This window comes from Coloeus monedula (assembly GCF_965178545.1).
Source record: "Coloeus monedula genome assembly, chromosome: 3".
In the NCBI taxonomy this organism is placed as follows: domain Eukaryota; kingdom Metazoa; phylum Chordata; class Aves; order Passeriformes; family Corvidae; genus Coloeus; species Coloeus monedula.
In genome coordinates, this window is record NC_138783.1 from 52,268,935 (window position 1) to 52,295,567 (window position 26,633).

The 26,633-nt window shown below is 38.3% G+C and overlaps 1 protein-coding gene across 1 annotated transcript in view; it reads right to left on the minus strand.

Annotated features, from left to right (window-relative positions):
* The window catches only part of TRPC4 (transient receptor potential cation channel subfamily C member 4), a gene marked incomplete at its 3' end in the record, with an annotated part of 131,090 nt that overhangs the window by 2,944 nt on the left and 101,513 nt on the right, over positions 1-26,633 (minus strand). Inside the window, exons 5-9 of the mRNA XM_082279309.1 lie at positions 20,889-21,028; positions 13,016-13,329; positions 10,453-10,648; positions 8,575-8,769; positions 457-498 (exon numbers count right to left, since the gene is read on the minus strand). Of these exons, the coding sequence (XP_082135435.1) occupies positions 457-498; positions 8,575-8,769; positions 10,453-10,648; positions 13,016-13,329; positions 20,889-21,028 (887 nt within the window). The remainder of the gene's footprint in view (positions 1-456; positions 499-8,574; positions 8,770-10,452; positions 10,649-13,015; positions 13,330-20,888; positions 21,029-26,633) is intronic.

Consider the following 26,633-nt stretch of genomic DNA (forward strand, 5'->3'; position numbering starts at 1 on the left):
AAAAGAACTGCTTACAGGGAATCTAGGCAGAGGGGTTATTAAGGAAGTTGTCTATGGGGCAACTAAAGCTGGAGAGATGAAGAGCAGGTTCTGATGGAGCATGTCAGTGAGCTGCACATATGGTCCTGATTATTCCTGGCAGGGAGGTGGGTATTTGCTTTTTTTAAAGGCAATCCATGTTACAGTGGGCAAAATACTGGATAGCATGTTATTGCTCTTTAAAATATCCATTTTTCTCCAAAAAGAAGACAATTATACTTCTCAAATGTTTTTTTTTGAACATCAAAAGTATTAAGCTTGTTTGCTGAAGATGAAATAACTACAGATTTTATGTTTTTTTTCCTTTTATTTTCCATTTCTGCTTTCTCATGAAATTCTTCCTTTTTTTTTTTCCTCATGAAGACCTTCTGGAGGCATAGAAAAACAATTGCCCAAAGAACAAACATAGGCCTGTACCTGGTATTGATGATGTCTCCTCAAATTGTCAGCTGCACGTCTCTGAAAAATAGAAACGAAGAAAAACAAAAAAATTAATCCCTGTCTAGAAATAAAATACTTAACCATAGAAAACAGCAGGCCTGTGCATTATATGGTATCCAGCAAGCTGAGAGAAAAGGTTCAAAATCTGTTGAAAAATGACAGTGTTGGAAAAAAGCCTGTCATTTGGTTTATAGAAATGAGAAGGCTGCTGTGGGGAAGGCAAAATGTATTTTCTACATTTTCGTCAAAATTCTTTTATTCCTCCGTCACATGGATGTGGTGGAGCAGCCAGGTCACAGGCTGCAGAGCCCCAAGGTCAATGATCTGAGATAGAAGAGGAACAATGGATCATGTCACTCATTTGCACAGACTGAAGCACACTTTATTGAACTGAAAAAAGCTTGACTTGAGTCAAGTTATATTTTTCGTGGAGGTACACAGTGAAAGAACTGGAGTCAATGGACATGAGTTACAGGAAGGGAAATTCTGTCTGGAAAATCATCAATACAGTGGGGTTCGTAAAGCCAGGGTGTTAGCAACACACTTGCTATGGCTCCTAATGTCTCATCTAAGATAAAACTAACCAAAATCTGCACTATTAAACTGTATTAATGATAAAGTTCCCACTTAGTTCTCTGTTAAAAACACTTAGTCATAGAGAGGTGAATGGAAGAAAGAAACAGCTTTCAACGCAGTTTGGTGTTGATAAGGAGGGAAGGTAAAAGGGACAGTAACTCTGAAAAGGAGCAGCAAAAAGAAGTGTGGTATGATGAAAGAATAGCCCATGTTTCAAGCATGTGTTGTACTAGATTATGTTGCTATATCTAAGAGCTGCCCAGAAGAAGATGGGAAAAAAGGGCCTGAATTATTTTTTCCCTTGAATTCCTTTTGTCCTCAATTGCATAATGAGTAACATATCTCCATCATCTACCTTAGTTACCCCTAACTGGTGAAAGAAATACAGCTTTAGCTTGGACTCTTACATCTGCTGCTGACAAGAAAATAATGTGTCTGACTACTGATTGTATTTCTACAAAACAGATCACTTAACAGCAGCTTAAAACAGGGTGAAAAGACATTCAAGGAACTTGTAAAAATTGACCTCAGTTGCATAGTAAGGCAGGCATGGTTAGTAATTTTGTAATTTTTTTTTTTTTTTTTTTACTTGAAAGAAGTGATGAACCATTTCCCTGTACTCGGAGTCAGTTTACACTTCAAGGTTGATTTCTTGTTTGCAGTTAATTTGAGGGATGCAGTGGCTTTGTGGCTGGGCTTGGCAAAAAATAATAGAAAGGGGGAAAATCGTTATTTCCTAATCAGTCTGAACAGCCACTGTGGGGTAGGGCTTTGTACATGAGAATATTTTCTTCAGTATTTTCCCAGATTTTGTTTCTCCATCTGTGCCTCCTCAAAGAGAAAATGGGTATTTCTTGTGTTTAAGGATGGAGGAATGGGCGAGCCTGCCCATCACCAGGGTCAGAGGGGACAATGCAGCCGTGGGAAGGCTCATACCCTCACAACACCCTAACTTAGCTGGTTTTTAGAAAAAAAATCAGATTTCTTGCAGTTGACCACACGGTGGAGATGTTTCATTCTGCTGAGAGAGCACTAAGGGAGTCCTTGGCTGAGCGAGCTCTCAACAACAGATCTGACTCACAGGTGAAGGGAAAAACACTTTAGGGTGTACTTGAAACACACTTAAGAAAATGTGAATAACTCTTATAAGTAAAAGAAATGCTGATTTTTGACTTGCACAATACTTCCTGCAGCTGCTGTCTGCTCTGCATTATTTTACAGTGAAATGTGAAATAAATACATAGGTTTAATTCTGTATCTGTAACAAGAACTACCTAGATAACGTTTATCTTTTTTCCTGCAACCAATTTGGAAGCTCACAGAAAGAGAGGCTGTTGCTTTTCCACTCAATGCAATGCCAACAAGCACAATTTGGGATAACTATGTGAAAAGATTTATTTGTAATAATGTGTCAGAACAGTTCTATTGCACTTAATTGTTTTCAATCCATACCACCGAGAAGCTGAAAGAAAATTAATTTAATTGTATGTTTTAATGCACAGCCACATACATACTTCACAGGGAATTACACATACATGTAACCTATCAAATTTAATATCCCCAAACAGTTCTCTATCTCCCGTTTAAATGTTTACGTTCTGTCTCCAGTTCCTAGTCATCTTTTGCTTCCTTTTGAAAGCAGAATGAATCTTTGCCTAAACACATCTGAAATCATGCTATTCACTAGAAATAAAATGTCATTAACATTCATATTGTCCTTATTTAGTTCTCAGCTGGCCTGCTTTTCTCTACTTGGTTATAGTCTAATTTGTGGTTCAAAATTTGTTTCAAGTAACCATTGTGCTATGTGCATGAAGAAGTTGAAAATTATGGCTGGCAAAGGGATAAGTTAAATTTGAATAAAAATAGCAACGGGGGGGAAACACTCTTATGAGGACCATGTTGAATGCAATAATGAAATTGACGGGGATGTTGTTGTCACTTTCCAAAAGGGGGCACTAATATCCTTTAGAAAATCTTAATAGTAGCTCCACTAGTAGTAATAATTATTTTGGTCTTCCTGTTTATGCCATTCCTAGTAATTTGCACTGTTTGGAAAGAATATTTCTTTAGCAGTCAAAAATTTAATAAAATTTTATTACTTATTTTGATGTGTTTTATAAAAATTATATCTTTCATAATGCAGGAATACAAATCTAATGTCTGCATTTGACCTTAAACTGCTTAGTCATAAAGGTCCAGAAAATTGAACTATTGTCTGAAGTTGTGGCATATATTCCTCATCTTGAATAGAAGCATCACCTTTAAAGGGTTAGAACTTATTTGTGTTGACAGAGAGGTTTCTCCATGAAATGGTTCTTGGCTATACAAGGAACACTCCAAATTATTGATTTCCACACCAGATGGAAGATGTTATTTCTTTGCTCAACTTTCAACAACATACGTTACAGAGAAAATACAAAATGCTTACACTGACTTAGAAATTGCATCATTTTCCACTGGGTGAAAAAAGAATAAGAGAAGGGAAAATGAGATTTTCTGTGACAAATGATAATAAAACTATGTGGGTTGCTCGGAAAATGGCATAAAAATCTGTATAGCTAGAAAAGAGGCAACTGTTTATCTAAACATCAGATGCACAAAAAAAAAATTACCAAAGTTATCCCTGGCAATCCTTTCCATTTTCTCTTCTGAAATACTTAAAATTGTAAGGAAAACATTTTTTGGTGACTGATCAGATATAATGTAGAATGCAATTTGAGGAAAACAGTACAATTTGTTCCGGTGGGACTAGGATTTCTTTTCCCATATATCTTTTTTTTCTGAAATAGTAGTGGATTTCAGATGGCCAGCAGGATTAGTCTTGACACACCTATAAGCCTTGTGCAGTCAGGAAAACCTCAGCCTAATCAATAGAATTATATTACTAATCTGGTTTTTGCAAAGGTGAGCTAACAAAATTAATGGAACTGATAGATATAGATATAGATATAGATGATATAGATATGTAAAGAGCAGCACACACTTATTTCAGAGTTTTAAGCGCAGGAGATAACTGATAATAGCTGAAGAAAATGCTGCATACCTGGGATATGTCAAAATGACAGAATATAAAAATGTGCTGAACTCTGAATGGTAGAAGAGCTCTGTCTAATTCATAGCAGAGCTGAAATAGTAGTAAATCACATGTACCATCCTGTCCTTCCCTCAGCTGAAGCTGTGGCTAGAGAAGCTGCCATTAACATGCTGGGCACCAGGTTGCTTTGGAGAAAAAGCCTCTCCCTTGAAAAACCTCCCCTTAACTTCACCATCCACTGCTTCAGCTGTCCCACTACAACAAAGAACAGAAGAACTGCAGAACCAACATCCAAAAAGAAGCAAATTAATTGGCTTTTTTCAGAAGCACCTCACATTGCTACAGACCATGTTCTTGCCCATGATAATTTTGTTATGAACAGCAATGTAGATGATCCTCCCAAGCAACCATGTCATACTTATTTTTACTGGCATTTCTCTTCTTCCTATGGGCCAGATAAATCATTTCACTAGAATGTGTGCTGTAAACTATCCTGACCCTGAACCCTTTCTTTACACATTCTGCCTGCATATACTGAACTCTCAAGTGTATACATATATAAATTTGAGAGTGGATTGTTGACACATATGAATTGATCCTTGATTCAGTCCTAGTTTATAATTCCTGGCTTTTTGGTACTGAGGATTTTTTGCAGAGATCATGCATAATTCTTGCCAGCTCCATTCTTCTATCATCTATTTTGTATCCTCTAGCACTGACTCACTCTTTGGATGCGCACTATTGCTTTTTCTACTGGAAAACACCATAGCATGTCACTGTTGATTAGTGCTTCTTAATAGGGAAGTTAACATTTAGAAATTTCAGAACAAAATGTTTTGAAATCTGAGTTCTGTCTTACAGACAATGTGGCATCCATCCATACATACAGCCAATATAAGAAAATCAGTTTATAGTACTTTTTTCTCTCCCAGTACTGGTTGTAGGGAAGGAGCCAGAGTTTATAACGCAGGACTCAGTGAAAAGGAGTAGACCCCAACAAAGCTGATCTTAAGGCTCAGTGGCCAAAGTTATTACAGGGGAGATACAAGTGAGCTGGAATCATCTGAGATCCTTGAACAAAAGGCAGAGAAAACGGTTCATTTACTTTTGGTTGAAAGGGCATAGAGGTTCTAAATTTAATTTGTGATGTAGCTTGTTGGGACAATTGAAAAAGTTCTAGGAAATCAAGGCTGAGCTGTGGGTGATGGGAAGTTTGTGAAAACTAGAAAGAAGTGCACTCCCCCAGGACAAATTATGAGATCACCATGGTGTGCCCATTTGTTGACTGATGATTTAACCTCTTGGGGAATGTCCAGTTAACAGTGCTCAGGTGGTGTTTTGCATCTATCTGATGTGGAAATCAGAGCACAGAGTGCATACACACATCTTACTCTATTTTGGAGCTTGGGTGAATAACTGGGCCTGGAAATTGCAAAATGTTCCAAATTCATGTGATCCTAATGGGGCTTGTGTTATGCTGAGGAATTAGCTGAAGAATTTTGTAGTTTTATGAGATGCTCATATGGTGGACTGAATCTGCCTGGTCAGCCACAGCCACTCACTTTTTTCAGGCAGCTGGAAGTGTGGTTGCCATGATGGCTCTGCTGGTGAGCTCTCTGCTTCAGAGGGGTTTCAGCTCTAATTCCAACTAAGAATCTGTTCTGCAGGGGAAATCAGTGATGGATATGGCCCTACTATCCCACGTGCTTTGGGGGTTCCACTTTCAAATAATGTAAAAAAAAATTTGCAGAAGTCAACTAAAAATGTCCCACATCTCTCCCTCGCTGATGTCCTCCACTCCCAAACAGTTCAGTAATTAGTGGTTCACATTCAAATCATAAGGAAGCTAGGTTCAGCTCCCTCTCTTCTGTTGTCCCAAGAGAGAACCTTAGCCCCTGCAGTATCTTAGAGATCTTGACAGGAAATTTCTGTTATAGCTTTTATGCTTGGGGTAAATAATTAAATATCCACTGGAGAAGAGAAGTAAACCTCGGTCTACTCAGGCCAAGATATTTGCTTTACATGGCAGCTGCTCCTTTCTTCAAAAAGAAATTTCATCCTGAAGTCTTTCCTGACAAAGGCTTATTTGAAAGTGAAATATACTAATTAAAATGTTTGGGGTTTACAGATTTTGGGTGAAAAGAAAAGAAAAGAAAAGAAAAGAAAAGAAAAGATTCTATTTGGAAAAATTCTCAAGTGGCTTGGTGCATGGACTCCCTACCCTTTGACCCTTTGCTGCACCAGTTTTCCCAAATCTAAGCTGTGGGTTTCTCGAAGGTGGTATTTATGTACCCTAGCAGGAGGTAGGTGCAGGAAGTAGAGATGATACTTCTGAATCCCCTTGCTCACCAAGCCATTCTGCATAGGGTGGGAAGCACCCCATATCTTTCTTTATTATTCCACAGATCCAGGAATGAGTTTACTCCCAGATATGCAGTTTGAGAGGTAAGAAAAAGGAAAAAATATTTCCTTATCCCAGATGGAAGAAATATTGTCCTGAAGGTTTAGCTGGGATGTATAAGGGTATTCTGTATCTGCCTCAGTCAAACAGGGAGATTGTGTTAATCAACCCTCTGCTATACACTGGCATCATACCATTAATTTTAATATCATTCTCTCAGTTTACACTAGCTAATCATCCCTACCAAATGTTTAACAAATGCCTAGAAGCATTGCCCACTATCTCACACGCACAAGTACATCACTCTCTCTCTCTTGACTTTTTCTAACAACATCTCACAGTTTTTCCTTCTGTTGGTCTCTGCACTTACTTTTTTCACTTCCTATATTACACAGAGATGTTTTGGTCTTAAAATTATTCACCATTCTTGCTAGTTCATGTTCTTTTTAAAATTTCTATATGAATCACTGTTAGTTTTTCTTCACTTAATGTTTTTTTTTTTTCAGTGTGTGTTTCTTGTAGTTCATTACTGGTTTGTTTCAATGTCACCCTCATGCTTATTAGCTTCTTTTCCTGCCTGTTTCTTTCCTATATGTACAAATATGACAGCTAAGTGAAAAAATTTTGCTTTCACAATTTAGATACTGGCCAACAATATCAGTATATTTCAATAAGTCTCATTTGAAGCTTTCTACAAAGTGGAGAAAATCCATTTATCAGTACAGTAATTGTGAATTAGTTTTATATGTCAGTTTTCCTCTTTACCATTGATCTGTACATGCATATGAACTTGTGCCTCCAAGTACATCTAGACATTAAGCTGCATTCCAGGATATGACAGCAGAATAGGTAGGAAAAACTTATTACTCACTTATCAAGAAATGGCAAAATAATACAAAGAAAAGGTTGATATAGTAAGGGTCCATCAAAGAATTGTATCATATCCCTGACTTCTTTGAAATGGATGGAAGGTTTTTTTAGGAGAATCAATAGCACAAGGACTATACCCCTTTCTTTTCCCCCTTACCCACATTTGACTCTCATACTCTCACTTAATGCTTGGCTATCTGAGTTCCTAACAGACTTGAAACACTTATATTCATCAAATCCCTATGGTATAGAGAAAGCGCCATTATCCACATCTTGCCCCAAATTGTCTTCTTCATGCTGGAGCTGGCTAAATTCAGTCTAGTTACTGAGGTACTGACTTGCTAATGGGAAATGAAGAAAACATAACTAGAGAGAATTAGTTGTTGGTGGGTTAGGATGTTGCCTGAATATTTGCACTGTCAGTATAGAAAAACTGTGTTGCTGACTGAGATATCTCAAGCAGATGAAGTTAGGAGGGAAAAATTCAAATCTGCTTTACCCATTGCAGCTACCAGAGAAAGTAAGTGGCTGAGATATTACACAGGCATCTGCTGAATCCAGGGGCAGGACTATTCTTGGTTGCCTTGTGTGTCTTTTCCCCTCTTTTTTTTTCCCTAGAAATACCACTGTTAATAAGCAGTATCAAAATATGGTATGATTTCAGAATATGATTCTAAAATAACTCTACCTGTAAATTCAAGAAAACAAGTCCAAGTAAATGCTGTTACCTTTCAAAATTTTTTTTTTTTTTTTTAACGAGAACAGCTTTTGGTAAGAGTGCTTTTATGGTAAACCCATTTCACTACATGTTGAGAGACAGAGACACAGAAAAAATCCCATGATGAATACTTCATACATGAGTCTGTGGTTCATGGTATTCAATTATACCTGAACTGTGATGCTTGACCTAGGGATTAGCAACCAATTCTGACACTGGCAGACAAGCATATACATGTGATTTTTGTATTGCCCCTAATCTTTCTTGCAGTATCTGTAGATGAAGTACAGTCATGGTTCATACTGTCATTGTACAGGGATATGATGATACTTTCTCTTCAAATACATTGACATGAATGTAAAAAGTAAACATTCACTGCTAGAATTATTCATATGCACATTATTTGATGGTTCAGATGCTCTATAAGGCTGACAAAAACTCATCTATATAGCAAAGAGGAAGACTACAGGCAGAGTAAACCACACAACTTACCCCTATTGTTCCAAAACTTTCAGGCTTTCTTCTAATTTTTTTCTTGCAAAGGTGTCTCCATAACCATTTGATCAGATACCACAAAGACTTTGGGCTTGGTATGACATTGAAAGGAGTGGGCAGAGTTCCTCCTTCTTCGAAGTAACTCATCCAGAGTTTTGTTCGAGCAAACTTCCACTCAATGTCTGCATGATCCTGCACACAAGAAACAAATCAGCAGCACAGATGTGGATGTAATTGAGTTGGTGAAATAAACCCCTACAAAAATCACAAAAAACTGAAACTAGAACAACCTTGAAATACTAATGAATTGTCCTGTTAAAATAGTGCTATCTTCTTTTGACAGAAGGCCTTTAACACAAAGCAAAGGCCTTTAACACTAAACTGCTTTACATCAGTAAAGAGATGTTCAATATGTAAAGTATATATCTACTTATAAGCACTTCTTTCACTGTTACAAGCTGTTAAATTATTGAAAGTCTCTCAAAAAACAGAAAGCGTAATTACAAGCAGAGAAATACTACATTTCTGGAAAAAACATTTTGTTATAATAGCAGCTCACCATTATTCCACATAGATCAGTCTAATTATGCTGCTCTGCAGCAGCTTTAAGAAGGCAGTAAGGCTCTTGCATTTTCTTAGAAATTACCAGTTCCCAAAATTCACAAAAAGGCTATCCAACAAATCATGAGGCTACTAAAACTGTTGAGTCAAGTATCTTTTTTTTTTCCCTACTACTTCAAAATTCTATATTTGGCATAGGTTGCAGGCTGGATTTTTATTTTTATTTGCAATTTTATTTCTTTTGGAACCTATCTAGTTTTGTATAATTCTTAAAATTTTGGGAAAATGAAAGCTAAAGTCCATGTAAAGATTTCTAAATCCTAGCAGATGAACAAGAAGTTTAAATCACTAATTTGGATAGCCAAGAAGTTCAGCTACAGGTTTAGCCCTGGCCATACAGTAACAAAAGCACCAACTTAGAAGTTGTAGCAGGAAATTATACTCCCTACAGCCCAAGTTTTGGTGAGTGGTCCTATGTTGTGATATTGTTCACCAGACTTTGACAACTAGAGTTACAGGTGGTCAAACACAGGTGGTCAGTTTTTCTTTTGTGGAAACACTTGTAATTTCCAGATTGGAAAAACAAAAAGGCACATTTTAAAATCTTAAAGACTGCGGAGCTTTCTTTTATTTGCTTTCTGCATGATCATATTTGAATTATCTTGTGATGAATCAGTGTTTATTTTTCTTAGTCTCCTCAATAGACAGTTGAGAAATAAAACTATGCCAATAGCTCTGGTAAGGATAAAGACAGTCTTCATTAAGGAAGGAAACAGGACACTGTTTAATGAGAAGACATAACCTTTTGTTTGAACAGCTAATGGGTCCAAAACTGTCCTTAGAACATGGGCACCCAATTTCTGTTAACTGTATATCCATGCTAGATTAAAAAAACAACAACAAAAAAGCAGCAGCCTTTCAAAGGCTAATAAATACAATGTATTAAAAATGAAGCAGAGACAGAAAAATTCTGGGCAATCTTTTTCTAATGAGAAGTCCTGCACAGTGCAGCTTGGGCAGGGCTGTAGCCCATGTCACTTGCCAGAAGCATCAGGACACCCTTCTCAACCCACGAGCTGGCTTCTTTATCAGGGTCACCTCTTCCCCATTTGGTGTTGTGGGGAAATTTCCCTCTACCCAACCCAGCTTGGGTTTGGCTTCTTTGTCCCTCCCAAACAGTGCAAAAGAATTAGAGTAAATCACAGTATTTGTCCCAATGTCCTGCCTTGAAATGTTTTACTGCCAGAAAAACTGAATGTAGGAACAGGGAGAGGGTATATATTATAAATGATCTAAAAATAAGGAACAACTTACAGCAATGAGTTGGTAAGAGTTATTCATCATGGCTATTAGCATGTTGAGTAGAACAACCAGAGATATTACATTATAGGTACCAAACATGGTGGCCCCAACAAATTCAGTGAATTCATGCCTTGCTTTCACATTGGTCACATAGAGATTGATGAGTCCAAATATAGACCAGAATAATGACTGCAGTGTTTCAAATAACCTGAAAAACATGACCAAGAAGGAATAGCTGTATAATAACAACACATTCAGTTTTCAGATTGTCCAGTTTCTCCCAAAACACACAAAAGATCTTGACTTGACTGAGATGAATGACACTTATCACAATACAGCCAACATAGAGGTGTAAGAGACGGTCCGAAGATCCCTCATCTGCCTCACAATCATCACCAAGGACAGAGACTGAGCACAGGAGTCCTGGCCTGGCTGAGGTGGGATGTCTGCCAAGTGCTGCCTATGGGTGTGCCCACTGGGAACTGGTACGCATTGCTGAGGAAAATTAGTGCAGGTCCCAATGGACTGCACCGTTCTTGCTGCCCAGGCGGGAAGGACTGCGCTGAAGCGGAAAGGAGTGACCTGCCCTGTACACCTGTCCTGTACACCTGTCCTGTACACCTGTCTTGTACCTGTTTCCCAAAGCAACAGGCCCCATAACAATGGCTGTAGATTTCCCCACTTCTTGGCCAGTTGCCCCTCGCTTTTGAAAAGGACTATAAAGGGACTTTCTAAATTAACCAAGATGAGATCTCCCCATGGAAAGAAGACTAATCTATTGGCAGAAGACCACAAGGACCTCATCTCATCTGCTGGTAGCTATTGCCCCCCCCTTTATCTTCCTCTCTACCCTTTTACTTTGTTTTCTTTATCTCTCTCTCTCTTTCTCTACTGCATTACTGTGTTGTGGGCACTTAATAAAGGTGCACTGTTCTGATTAAAACTGAAATCCCTTGTGTCCTTTTGCACTCTGAGATCTATAAACAAACCATCACGACCCTCGCTTGTATTAGTGGATTGTGACAAGAGGGAATATATTTCTAGTGAAACAATGGCCTAATGTTTCAAATCTGAGCCTCTAGATATACAATACAGAATCTATAAATAAGCCTGCAAGAAAAAGGTTGATTTTGTTCAAACTTCAGCGAGATAAATATAGTTTCAGAGATCTTATGTTGGACACCTTCTTTTGAAGTATTTTGACCCTTTGCTTTAACTATAGGGGGTAGAATAAGGATCTAAAAGTAACGCAATGATTGTGTTTCACCAGGATGTTGAAAAAAGTATGGTATCCTCATATTAGGCAATTCTGGTTTGTTGAGAGCCGCTAAGATAAAAAGAGTTGAATAATTAGAAAGAAATTATTATCATTAGCATGTGTTTTGTTTTATAAAGAAGGGAGACATGTAAAAGAGAAGCACACTGCTCTCAAAAGAAACTTGTGCTTTTATACCTAAAGCATATGATATTCCCTTAGAGAAGTTTGTAGAACAGCTAGGAAGCTAGTAACAATGATGAACTTTAAAAAATAATCCTCTGCACCTAGATAGCTTGAAAAACTTCCACCTTTGTTCTGTGTTCAGCTACATTATCATGTCATAAGAATAGTCCTGGTGAGACTCTGCTCCTTAAAAGTTTGGAACACATAAAGCATCACAGTTTGCCATGACACCACCTTCTGACACTAGTGCCACTAGTCCCCACTATTTCCCAGATGAATATTGCTTCCCTCAATGCTGAGCTCTGAAAAATCTCCGTGTGCTTTTCTGTTCAGATCACACAGAGTTTAGACCTGCATAGGTGTTATTAATATACAACAAAAATATGCTGTGCCTGCAAAAAGTTACTTGATTAGGATGATATAAAGGCCGCTATGTTTATAAAATTATTTCCTCTAAGAAGGAAGCCACTGGTAATAAATATATTTTAAAAACAGCCTAGATACACAGAAGTTAATAGGGAATGAACATTTATAGCAGGAGTTTGATTCAGGTTGGAAGGTGAAGGAGAATTAGTGTTCACTTGGCAGTGTTTTGGTACTGTAGATGAACTAAAAACCAGAATCAAGTAAGATTGATTTTAAAGTGAAAGAAAAAGAAACAGCTTCTAACAGAAATTAGAAATTCGATTGTGTGGAGTAGGGTCAGTAGAATCTTGGACTGCATGTTTTTTTACAGCCTATCACATTTGCAAGGAATCTTCATGTTTTAGAACACCAGACTCATTTAATGCCCACAGATAGACATGGAAGAAATGCAGAGTGACAACTGCCTGGATGAGCAAGGTCTGAGCTGGTGACCTTATGTACCTTCTAAACTCATTTATCTTTCTCTTATCTCTATTTTAATTTTTATCTTTTCAGATATCTTGAATTGTACAGATTTCACTGTCATATGATGTGAATATTATTAGAGTGATGAAATGTTAATTTTTTTTTTATTCGGGTAACATTAGATGTGTCTGTCAGGACACCACTGTAATACCAATAGAAAATGAAGGTTCTTTTCTGTAAACATCATCTAAGTGATTAAAATATTTGGGGAGAGGGGGAGGATAGAAATAAATAGCAACTTACGTTGAAAATGCATTATTCTGCTTTTCACATCGTATTCCTTTGCAGTTGCCAGGTTCATTTGTCTCATAGTAGAAATACAGCTGGTTCAATCCATTTGCAAAAGCGAGCAGCACAAGACAGTATATGAAGAGAAACTTCAAAATGTCCAGCAACATTCTTCCTAGAGATATCTGCAGAGGTCCCAGGTGAGAATTTGCAGTGAATAGTGAGATCAAGCGCAGGGAGCTAAAGATGTTTGCGATTGCAAACAGGGCTTCAGCCACCAGGGTTGGATGCCACATGTCCCAGCTCTCCCGTGGAACTAACCCACTATACTGAAAACAAGCAGAAGGGAAGAAATTACTCCTCTGATTTTATGCATAAACAAGCATGTCAGTTTCTTTATAAGCTGCTCAATTAATTTTCAGATTTCACAATAAATTTTCACAGTAGCAAAAGCAAGTTTAAAAATTCTGACACTGCAAAAGGAACAGTTTTGAGCACCTTGCTTTTTAGAATTATAGAAACTTCCAGCTGTACAAGCAGGTAAATTATTTCTTTGGAGAACAGTGCAGGGCTGACAGTGACGGATAGAAATCCACAAGAACTCTGGCAAAGAGGAAGAAAACATTCAATCACTGAGTAAGTATATCACTTAATCACTAGTACTGGACCAATGATGAAAAAGATGTTTATTAATGAACCATGGCAAACTGCTTATGTGTCACATTACCAAAGAGTCTGACCCCTGAAACTGTGACTTCTGTTCCAGCTCTACCAAAAAAAAATTTCTTGAAGATGAAAGATATTTGAACTGAGGCTTAACTACTGTGGCGGACTCATCATTATTTACTTATATATTAATCTGTTTTATAGAACATGTCAGAGGAGAGAATCTATGCTAGGAAGCCCTCTAAAAGGGGGATAATATAATATAAAGCAGATTTCAAAGAGGGACTATGGTGTTATCTGTATTTACCCACTCTAGGCCACACAGATGAACCTTCAGAGCTGCTGGGCATGCCCTCAGCAGTAAGGAAAGGGACTCCATGTGTCACTGGGGCCAGATGACACAACATAAACAGGCATCACAGCATTTCACCACACTCGCCCTCCAAAGAAGGCAATCACTCAGAGTGGTTCAGGAACACCTGAGGAACTTGAACATACGTAAGTCTGTGGGACCTGATGAGATGCACCTCGGAATCCTAAAGAAATCCTAAAGAAACTGGCTAACATAGTTTCCAAGTCACTCTATGTCACATTTGAAAAGTCCTGTCAGTCAGGTGAAGTCCCTGGTTACTGGAAAGAGTGAAACATTGCACCCATTTTTAAAAAGGGGAGAAATTAAAACCTTAGGAACAACCAGCTTGTCAGCCTTCCCTCTGTGCCTGGGAAAGCCTTGGAAAATATCCTCCTAGAAGTTGTGCTAAGGTGCTTGGCTGACAGGGAGGTGATTTGAAGCACCAGCATGATTTCACCAAGGGAAAGGCTGCAGGTTTCATCTGTCTGGACTTGTGTAAGGCTTTTGACATGGTCCCTTGCAACATCCTTCTCTAAACTGGTGAGAGATGGATTTGATGGGTGGACTGTTCAGTGGATAAAGAACTGGCTGGACGAGTGCATCCATAGAGAGGTGATCAATTGCTTGATGACATCAGTGACAAGTAACACCCCCTCAGGGATCTGTACTGGGACTGGGACTGTTTAATATCTTCATTAATGACATAGACAGAGGGATTGAGTGCACACCTAGCAAGTTTACAGATGAACCTAGCTGAGTGGTGTGGCTGACATGCCTGAAGGACAGGATGCCATCCAGAGGGACCAGGACAAGCTCAAAAAGTGGCCCCATGGGAACTGCACGGGGTTTAACAAGACCCAAGTGCAAGGCACTGCACCTGGGTCAAGGCAACCCCCAGTACCAAGACAGTCAGGGGAATGAAGGGATTGTGAGGAGATGGAGTTCAGGTACTGGTAGATGTGTGCTCACAGCCCAGAAAACCAACCATATCCTGGGCTATACAAGAAGTGTGGCCAGCAGGCCAAGAGAGGGGTTTCTGTTCCTCTACTCTGGTGATACTCCACTTGGCATGCTGCATCCAGATCTGGCATCCTCAGTACAGGAGAAACATGGACTATTGGAGTGGGTCCAGAGGCATACAGTGAAAATGGTCACAAGGCTGGAGCACCTCTCCTCTGAGGAAAGGCTGAGAGAGTTCAGTGTGGAGAAAAGCTGACTTTGGGGAGATCTTGTGGCCTTCCAGTACCTCAAGGGGCCTCATAGCAAAGATGGAGATAGACTTTTTACTAGGGCCTGCAGCAATAGCAATGAACTAATGGTTTTAAACTGAAAAAAGGTAGATTTGGACTAGATATAGGAAGAAATTTTTTATGATGAAGGTGGTGAAACACTGGAACAGGTTGCCCAGAGAGGTGGCAGATGCCCCATTCCTGGAGACATTCAAGGTCAGGCTGGATGGGGCTCTGAGCAGCCTGATCTAGTTGAAGATACCTGTGCTTATTGCAGAGGCACTGGACTACGTGACCTTTAAAGGTCCTTTCCAACCCGTACCATCCTATGACTCTGTGATTATATGATCCAAACTGTGAAAGGGAACTGGGCACTGTTTCGGACACTAATAGCTGGCACAGGCCCCACACCAGGGTTTCTCCAACCAACTGGTAGTGCATGTGAAACTGTCCCAGTGCTGACAGCAATCCCTGGCACAGTGTCATTTACTCGTATACAAGCAGCCATAGTGGCCGACAGGTTTGTGGATTTAGGGATGAGAACTGCAAAACTGAAGAATAGCCCATTAAAGAATTACAAATTACTCAGCCTTACATTTAATTCACCTGTGATATTTGTTCTCTACAGAGCAGTGAATTAAATCTAGACCTGCTGGAATCATAGATCAGTACTCTCTTCATTAGACTATCCTCTCCCTAATGATTATGCTCATCTGCCCCATCCACTACTGCTCTTTAATCCAGTTCTGATTGACTAAAGATCAGTGATGAAAAACAGGCAGTAGAAAACAGAATTTAGTTACCGGAGACAACACCTAAGATATAAAAGCACATTACTGCAAATTCTCATGGCACTTTACAACCCTCACAATTGAAAACTTGCACCTATTAAATAACTAGGAATAATTGTTAGTACAAGCTAAGATTGGTACTGAACAGTGCCGTAGATACACAGATTAGGGACACAAGGTGTGTTGGGATAATAAAGTAAAACATAGTCATGGAGAAATGTAAAGAACATACATAAAATTAGGAAGAGATTGAGTTTTTGATAGAAAATCAAAAGCATCAAACTGCAGGCATATTTTATGTGAGGGCAAGTAGTGGCAGATTCCAGGGAAGTTACAGAAGTGGGGAGATGTAAGGAAATACCCTTCTGAGAAATACATGGAACTACAGGACACTGAATAAGTATAGCACACGATATACCAAGAGAGCAAGGATCAAGTTTAACAAATCAGGTGTGGACAGTCATATCTGCACTCTGTCACCTACTTTTACAGTCAGCAAAGAGAAATGAGAATTTCTAGAGTAGTGGGAAAGCAAATATCCCACAGAGGTGAGTTGTTCATTAACTTTCTCATTTTCTCCTCACTGACTGTTGGGAAAGGGGATAGACTGTCTTACAGCTGTAGTCTTGCAAGATGTACCCAATGTCACATTTTCTACAAGAAATGATGTTAAGCAGAAAGACGAGGAAAAAGGACTTTGCCTATGATGTCCTGGATCAAGACACAAAACTAATTTGCTGAAACATTCAGAAAAGATCAATGACCTTTTATTTGTAAAAGGGAAATCAAAGGCACAACTGTGATATTTTGGCATAACTGACTCTTCCTTTTTTGGGCCCAAGTGCTTTCTGCATGTTTGGATAGAATTCAAGAGGTGTCAGGGCTGTAAACAGAGAGGGATGGCTGTTATTTTAGCGTTGAAGAAACATAATTTAAGAGACTGGAAGTACTTGGCAGAAAAAAGTGAGAAAGGTGAAGGCCTGAGAGATAATTTTGGAAATTATCAGTGAAATACACTAACTGTAAGAAGACAGCAAATAATATAAAGAAAATAATGAGTATAAGAGGTCTCTAACAACAATCCCTATTGATTCCACTAATTAGAGCAGAGAATGCTGAAAAGGAATCTAGAAATATTAAAGATAAAACCCTAGAGAACAAAGCAACTTTTATGTGAAAAGGCAAATACAGAAGAGTAGCAAAAAGACTAGGTATAACCAGGAACAGTGAAAAAAAAAGAAAAAAGAATAAAAACTGTATCTCAGACCCAAACAAGCCAAACCATGGAGAATTGAAGTATTTGTTCTCTCACTCATGTTTGTTGAAGTCCTTCTGTTTTACACAGGATAAATAAATGATTATTGTTCTAGGGAAGGGAAAATGGTAAGAGAAAACATAGCAGCACTGAATTTGGTGTAAATCATGACGCTGATACTCTGCAGTCCTCTGTTTGGTGACCCTGATGAATTTCTGGCCCCACTTGAAATGAAAACACAACTTTTTGACATGAAAAAAAGCAAATCATCACTTAAATTGATTAAATAACACCTATTATTGGCTCAGTGGTTGAAGGAAATTTACATGGCACATAAATAGAAAATTAAGAAGAGCAGAAAACAAATTGAGCAGCACATAAACAGTAGAGTTTCAAGGCAAATATATGATGCTTTTGAGATGTCAGACAGGGAATACAAGACAATAATTCTTGATCCTTACTCAAAGGAATTCAAATGCAAATTCTATATCTGAACCATTTTTGAGGAAAAAAGCTGAGTGATCACTGTTTTCTCATTAAAACAAAAGACATGAACTCTAGATCTCCTGGAAGCACCAAGATCAAACAGACATGTAGATCAGGCTACCTGAAAGTTTAATGGGCTGTTGGACCTTGGTCTCAGATGATCCCTTTGTTTCTGGTCACAAAAAGACAAGTTAAGTAATATTCATTTCAGGAAAAGTACTTTAAATCCTTTCCTGAAAGGTCATATGTAAATATGAGCTCTTCCTATTTTAAAATGTATGCATCAAACTTTGCATTCATTATGTGGAATTTCAGAGCAGCAGTAGGAAGGGGGCAGAAGGATAGCCTAGCAGAGAGCTTTAAAATGGTAATTACACTGAGGAATCAAGTCCATAATTTCTCAGGGGTGGAGAGGTGTTAATCTTCCTATGTAAATGGACATTTAGTCTGTGAATCTGGTAAAATATCCATCAAAACCATTTTACAATGCAAGCATGCAAGAAGATGTTAGCTTCTGCAGAGCTGGTGGCAGGAGGGATATAGAATCCTATTTACTACTGAACAAAGTAGACCTGACACAGTGATCATTAAGCCAGTAAATGTTGAGACAAATAATGTACTTTAGATACTCTTCAGAGTTCTTGCCCTGCATAGGAATTTGTTTCCCTACTAGATCTTCATGTCAGTGGCTGAAGCACATTATCAGCAATACGAAATTGTATGTTATTTCTAGCAAAATTGGAAACAAGCAGCACTAGGTCCAATGCTCAAGTTTAACATTTTTTCTTAATGCATAATCATTTCTACCTAAAACCCTCCATCAAAACAAATGAGTTGCTTAAAATCCGTCATTTTGTACTTTAAAAATTTTGTGACAATGCACTATTTATGATGATATTTTTATGGAGGAGAGAGCATTTTCAGTGGAAATACTGGATAATTTAGGAAGACCTAACATGTTTATACAGAGACAAAAAACATAGACCCTCAAAAATTATAAGATATCCTCATTATATTTGAATACTGGCAATGAAACCAATAACTTTGACTTTGCAGTCCTCTCATCCTGAAATTATACATTTTGGTATATTTTACACTACCCCATCAGCTACTCTAACTACTATCCATCTACTTAACTACTGCATCAGCCAGAGAGCCTGAAACGGGCAATAAACACTATATTTTACTCTGGGAATATTTATCACACAGGAGAGTAGCATGGGAGCACTCATAATTTTATTCAAGGGAGTTGGTTAAAATGTTTTCTTAGGTGGCTTGAACTGATCTATAGAAGATAGAAAAAATCTGAGAACTGATCTTTGGTTCAATAAATACAGAACAGCTGTAACTTAGAAAAACCTTGCAATGCTCAGGAAAAGAGAATTAAAGCTTTATATCAAAACATACTGGTTATGTTTGGCATCCTCTCAATCTCATCTGGCATAGTGGCAAGGAACTCTGTTGTAGGCATTTGAAGGAATGTGGCTGGGTATTAAATCACACTTGTATTCCTCTGTTCATTACTTCATCATGTGTTCCAGTTGACTAGCACAGCTTTTTTAAGCACTGTATTCATTATCATTAAAATGTAAGCACTAATTTGGAGAGTAATGGATGCCCATTATCCCAAATACTGTCACCTTGGAATCCCATTACTGTAAACAGAAGCTGTTTGGGAGATGAAAGGATTATAATGTCTTCTAATTAATATTATTCTGAAGTGAATAATTGGCCATCTCCAATACTTTGGAAACATCCATTTTCAATGAACTGTTTGCTTTGTTACAAGGGACAGTGAAACGACTACTTATTTTTTAGTCACTTTATGATAAGGCATCTTTGTGCGTAAAAAGGCATTTCATTAGCTTTTAAATGACAGTTCACCACACTTTGGAGCACCTTTCTCTTTCAGGCTCCAAATTTCTTTGAGTGAGAAAACTTCCAAAGGTTTGCAGCCAGAGGCCCAGCACGTCAGAAACCTTTTGTCAAAGGAGACAGCTGGTGTGTCAACACATCCCAGGTCTTTGTTCATCCCTGTTCCTGACCAGCTGACACATGGACCTTTGTGAACAGACACAAGATGATATAAATTAGAGTCCCTAAGTTCCTCTAAGCCTGTGGCAGGACTGCAATGAGAACAGCTGCTGCTTGAGGAGGGAAAGCCATAACTGGCTACTTGACAGCTCTCTCCTTGTCCCAGTCAAAAGTATCTTAGCAGAGGAGAGACTCTTCTTCCATGCATACAGGGTAGTATTATTGCAACTATAAATTATTGCTGGCAGCAGGGAACTTGAAAAAGCTGAAGTACAATGCAGATCCCAGTGGCCAGTAAAAATGGGCTTATCTTTACTTGGATGTGATAAGAACTCTATGACAAATGCTAAAAAATGCTTTAATTTCCTTTCACATTTTTTGCTCAAAATATCTCATTTATGAGGAATTTCTATCACATTACATATTCATGTTGAATATACACAAAATGTTTACACAACATGTTCTATGCCTTTGGAAAGAAGGTTTGTTCTGCTGGAAGATACAGCAGAAATAAAAGACTATTCACAACAAGTCCATGAGAAGAATGAAAAAATGAACATACCCAGCCTCGAGTGACCATTTTATCCCCTTCAATTTTAGTTTTTCATGTTGCACTTATCATAAATTTTCAAAAGAAATTAAAATCTTGCTCTTTAGTTCCCCCCACCAATTTTGACTAAGTATTTTGCCAGTAGACCTGTCTGAAAGTTGTGTAAAATTGTCTTAGGGGCAATAATTTGTCACTGAAAAAAAGTCAAAGATTAATATAAAACATAATTTTATGCAAACATTATAAAATATTACAGGCAATTTTAGTTTTTCAAGAAATTAACAGTATGACAGTTCAGGACAAAATAAAAGATTGCATGGGCCAAGAAGAAAAAAGCATAAAACACAATGTTTTGTTTGCTCTTATGCTTGTCTAGCTTCCTGTCTTTGCTGCAGAAGATTCACAGAGCACATCATACATCTCTTGCATTGCTAAGCCTCAGGACCTCCAAACACAAAAGAAAGATTGAAGAAGCCTGATTCGATTGATCTTAAAACTTTTGCTCTTTTTTTTAAAAAAGTTTACCTTTGAAAATGCAACAATTTTCAAAGAGATTGTTGCCAAATACAAGGAATTCATTACAAAATCCATGAGGTTCCACCAGTCATGAATGTAGTCCTGCAGTCCACCATCCCACATCTGTTTAATTTCACCCCAGATAAAACCTGCAAATAGAACACAATTCATTAGGTATGAATATTAAGTAAGAAAGGCTGTGACTATTCTAGACACTTATCTCATGATAGATTGATTCTCCTCACATCAAGTGTAAAGGGAAAGTGGCTAAGTGCTCTAAATTACACATCTAGGTAGGTGAAATTTCATCTTTACGCTAATGTTTCCGGAATTAATTTGTCACACAAAATCCACTAAAAAAAAAAAAAAAAGTAATCTGCTTGTATAAGGACAGTTTCTTTGGTTCTCTTCAATCTCTTTCTCATTGTATCCTAAAAAGTATAAAAAGGGTCTTAAAATAAGTTACCAATGCCAACTCAGTCCTTGGCAACTGATGCAATGTATTTCAAACTGGAAAATTTATGACTGCAGAAGTCAATCCAACACAATTTATTTTGATTGGAACCCACACAATAAGGAAGAGAATTTCTATTGTTATTGTCAATGCTGAACTAAAGTCTCCCTTTTCCATATGAAAGAGTAGTGTCTCCAGAAGAAAGTTTTTGTTGATACCTTCCTTTGGGACATGAAGGAATTGAAACTGTTTTCAGGTGTGCAGAGCACACATTGTGCTAGACACAGTGAAGCAGAAATATTCAATCCAAGTGGGAAATCTTGCAAGTTGTCTGACATGAACTTGGTTTAACAGCTTCAGAGACAACTGTGGGTAGCCTCTTTAATGCTATAAAAATTAAAACCACTCTGAAGAAGGTACTCCACATTACTGTATAACATGTTAATAAGACAACATGGAATATTTAGATGCATATTTCACATTATCTATGGAGATTTTTGATAACAATACCATTACAGCTTTTAATTTTTCACAGTTAATTATTTTCTTATAGGAATTTCTTTGTGCTCATTAGAAGGGCAAAATTCCAAAAATAAGGCAAATCTCACATACTGGTGTTGAGACACAGTTAATTCAGCATGGCTTTTCTTCACCTGGTTTTTTAGAATGTTAAACAGATCTTCTGCATGGGCCTATGTGGTTCTGCATTTCCTTAGTATGAACTTAATTCTCCTTAAAACTTAACATTTTTTCTCAATGGTCTTCTGGCTGACCAGATGGAAAACGTGTGATTTTTCGCAGACGTGATCCCTAAGAAGTAATTTCTGGTCTACTCTTGTTTGTGCCAGGTAGGTTTTTGAGTTATTATAGTTTAATTTTGTAGTGTATTGGCTTGGTCTTTCTGTCCCTTGGTTGCTTTCAAAAGGAAACGTCTTCCTCACTAACTTCACCCTCAAACCTCAGACACATGGTCCCATCTTGTTTGTGTGTGTCATCACCAATAATCACAAGCCTCGGGAGTATCTGAATGATCTGACTGATCCAGCAATTTTTATTTTCATAGGATTAATTTTCAGTCATGCTGCCATCACCATTTCAGCATTCTGCAGACCTGGGGCAACACACTCTGAGGAAGGACCATGCTGGAAACATGTAGACAGCAAAGTGGGATAGGCCCATTTTACTGCCTACAACAGCCAAGACAGGCAGATTGCAACTCTATCTGTAGTGTATCAGATAAAACTAACACAGAAAATGCAGCACTGTTACAAAGTGGACACTTATTTTAAAGGTGCAATCAATTGTGCTGAGTAACAGTGGGAGAACAGCTGGACATGATCGCACGGCACGGCTCAACATCCACTAACAGCACACACGGCTGCTAACTGCTGTTAGCTGCCCAAGTGCCACCACAAAGGCAACACACCTTCACAAGGCTACCAGGGCAGGCTCCTAGATGCCTGCCCATTTCAGCCTGTGAAATGACTTAACCACTTACTCTTCAAAGACCTGGTAACTCGTGACACTGCAGTATGAAAATGGTGACAGCAGATCTGCCTCCCCCTTCTCGCCACAGTCCTCTCCATCCTTCATCACACAGCCCGTGAACTTGCAAATGTCCCTGCTTGTTCTTCCACTACCTTTCAGGCATAACTATTTAAGACCTAACCATCGTTAGGTCATAAAAGCAGCTGTTTCGTGTGCTGCTATATCCCATTCACATTTCAGACATTACTCTGAATCACCCCTGCTCCACTTGCATTATAGCAGAGAAAAATCACCACTGTGCTGCAGGAGAGGACCTGGATCCAGGCTCAGAGCCAAAGTTTGTGTAATACAGATATGGCTCCTAAGCCTCAGTGTCACAGACCAGTGCCTTGCTCTTTATCATTTAATAAATTTTCACTTAAAAGTTGCAGGATCTTGACATTGGCAAGACTGCTATGGCACAGAAAGCAAACAGCTGCATTGATGGAAGATCCCCAAATAAAAAGGCTTTGCAGAAATCAATACACACATTCATAGAATGAAATAAACTTTTTTGTAACTTGTCAGAGTTAAGGATTCTCTTTAAAATATGGTTTGAAAAGAGAGCAGTAATAGGTTGGGATGAAAAATAAGAAGAATGCTTAAACAAGAGCCTTTAAGTTAATTAAAGCCTTCTGCCAAGATCATCTATGGTTCATAACCAGCCAAAGACGTGAACTGACATAGACTGCAACGGGGCTGTTCTCTGTAAGACTGTTGCTCAGCATTATATGCTTTGACAGCACTGCCTAAAATATAATAGGATTATGTACAGATTGAAAAAGAAATGCTGACTAATGCTGCTGCATTTGATCTGTTTTGTGTGAAAAGCCAGACTGTTTCCCCAAGCACTTCCTGAGCTTCAGAAAGTGAAATGTAATTTTAAAGTTGACATTAACAGAGAAATACTGACCTATTATAGAATAGTTGAAGAGAGTATATGGCTGTTGTAAATTCAATCATTTTGAATTAGAAACACAACTAATCCAAGCTACCAGAAATTTGGAAGTCATTTGGCAGCTGAAAGTTCTGAGTATACTTTGACATCTTTAAGGTGGTAGTTCTAATTATTTTCTTTGTTCAAGACAACTTTTATGTACATCCTGATGCATGTTTTTTTCAAATTGTAATGGAGAAGTGAAAATCCCGTAATTTTGCTGGCTGTGATGGAGATGTGATAGTTTACTCTTCTTGCCAGCCAAAGCATCTAAGTCCAAACTCAATATATAAATACAGTTTCTGAGATCCTACGTCACTCCAGACAACTTGAAGCTATGTTGATGGATTGATGGATGGATGGATGGATGGAGGGATGGATGGATGGATGGATGGATGGATGGATGGATGGATGGATGGATGGATACTACATTTGTGAAAGACACACATTCCATGTATGCACAGGAGAACTTCCCATACATGTATTTTTGAAAGCAAATCTTGGTACCAAGTCCTAAGGTTGATTGCCCAAATTCACGACTCCAGGGCAATCTCACCATGATAGCTGAGATCGGAGTCTTTGCAGCTACCAGGTCTCCATGGCTAGGGATCCTTAAAGGGGCTCAGGTGGGGCAATGAATGCTGGAAGAACCAGACCCTCCGGAGTTCTGTAAATCCTCCCAAGTGCGCCTGAAGGGCTATCCTAGAAAAGTGTACCCTGAAATCCCAGAGCCTTTATGCAAGGCTGAAGATGTCTCTAAGGCCTGGTGAGCTTATGCAATGAAGGTATTCTGAACAACAAACCTCAGGGATTCCCAGCTGTGCTGTTTAGGCTTAATTTATGCTCACGCAGCCAGAGGCCTTGCAATTTTGTTGTAGATCAGAACTATCTTTTTACAAGAAGGAAATGTCTGGGGGGGAAGAAGTCAGACCACTCTTACCTCCACAGGATCTGACGAAACATGCCAATTTTGTTCTGTTACAGTCACTGGGAGAATCAGGAAAAGACTTGGAAAATCTATGTGGTTTTTGGTTGGTTTTGTTTTGTTTCATTTTGGGTTTTTTTGGTAGTTGTTTTTTGTGGTTTTTGTTTTGTTTTGTTTTGCTTGCTTTGTTTTTTGAAGAAAAATACATCCAGAGATCAGAGCAGCATTATCTCTGTGACCTTGTACACTTTTCTACTTGGAAGATTTATGGATAGCTGGATACTACCTGATTTGATTATGCAAGGAGGTCATTCAGGCATTTCCAAACACAACCTGCATGACAGAAGAGAAGACATTCAGCGACAAGACTGTCTAATAGAGGCACTTCTACAGGTAGGAAAGAGATCGAGTCCAGGCACTGCCGGATTATTAATGCGCCAAAGCAGCAACATTGCTGCAAACTGACAGAGCTCATGTCAGAGCTACATATTCAGAAGCAAGAAAGGTGACATCTCAACAAAACAGAGGGGACACTGCCAGCCTGCACACAGGTATTGGGGAAAAACTGCTAAGAGAAACCAGTGAAAGACAGGGAGTAGATCTAAAAGCAAGAACCTTTAAACAGGCGGGGGACAAGTTGCTTGCCCAAAGCCCTCTTTACCTCCCTGGGAGGAAACAAGAATCTCCAAGGCAATAATCCTGTCATCTGCAGGTGGGTCAGTCTTCTCACTGGCTAAAAAGGGAGCCATGGAGGATCAGGCTTAATTAAAACAGATGTCTAACTTCCAGATGCCTGTATTTAGCTGAAATAATTCCACTCAGGGCAGATTTCACTAGTTTAGCTGGATATTCTTTGCTATTTCCATTTGTCTCTTTGCTCCAACTATGTCTTTGCTATCTCTCCACACCAGCCAGATTTAACACCTGCCTCTTAGACCCTCACCTATCTATTCCATGCTCTTATCATTTATTGCCACTTACAAGGAAATTATCAACATTATGCAGCTCTTCCACCTCATTAATCAAGGACTTAAATTGGAAAGTTGAGGGTGAGGCTTTCAAATACTTGCTGCATTGTTTATACCCACATATTGGAGCAGTAAAAGAGAAATAACAGCATGGATATTTTGAAATAGACTGAGATGACAAATTTCATTAAATGCCCATGGTTTTAATGGGATGAAATTAAGATAAATTCAGGGCAGAAATCCCACAGACCACATGGAGCCCTGGGAATGACAGACACCATGGAGAGGTTTTGTAAAGCATTGTGAATTATTATCCATGCAAGCTGATCAACTGCAACCATTTGATTGAAGTCCAGTTTGCCTGAAGCAAGAAAGGAACTAAAATTCATCAGATAAAATGAATTTGGAGAAAAAAGAGAATTTTTGAGCTAAATTTTTTTTGCAGGAAAATTTTCTGAACATTAATGAAAAAAGTTGTTTCTTATAAAATAAACCCTACATATTGCAAAATTAAATTTTATTCAAAGCAACAGAATGAAAATACGTCTTACTGAAGAACAAAAAGCACTGAAATAAGAACGTTCTTAGAAAAATAACATCTTTCATTAAAAATCTTGTAACACTTAAAAATCCTTAAGAATTTAGTAATAGACATCACATACTGCATATGATCAATGTGTAGATGCATCAATAAATATACACTGATAAGATTAGCCTTTATTTTAGATATTTATCTACAGATTTTGATTTTGAAGCTGTATTTCCAGTCTTGAAATCTTTGGATATCAGATACTGAAATGTCTTTTCAAAAATGTGAAACTGCTTTTCTTAATTTTCATAAATTAAGACTCTGATGGCAAACCTTGAAACTCTGAGCAGGGCAGCAGTTCAATACTCTTACAAACATTCTCTGTTCCTTTGAATAAAGCTTGGGTTAAACACA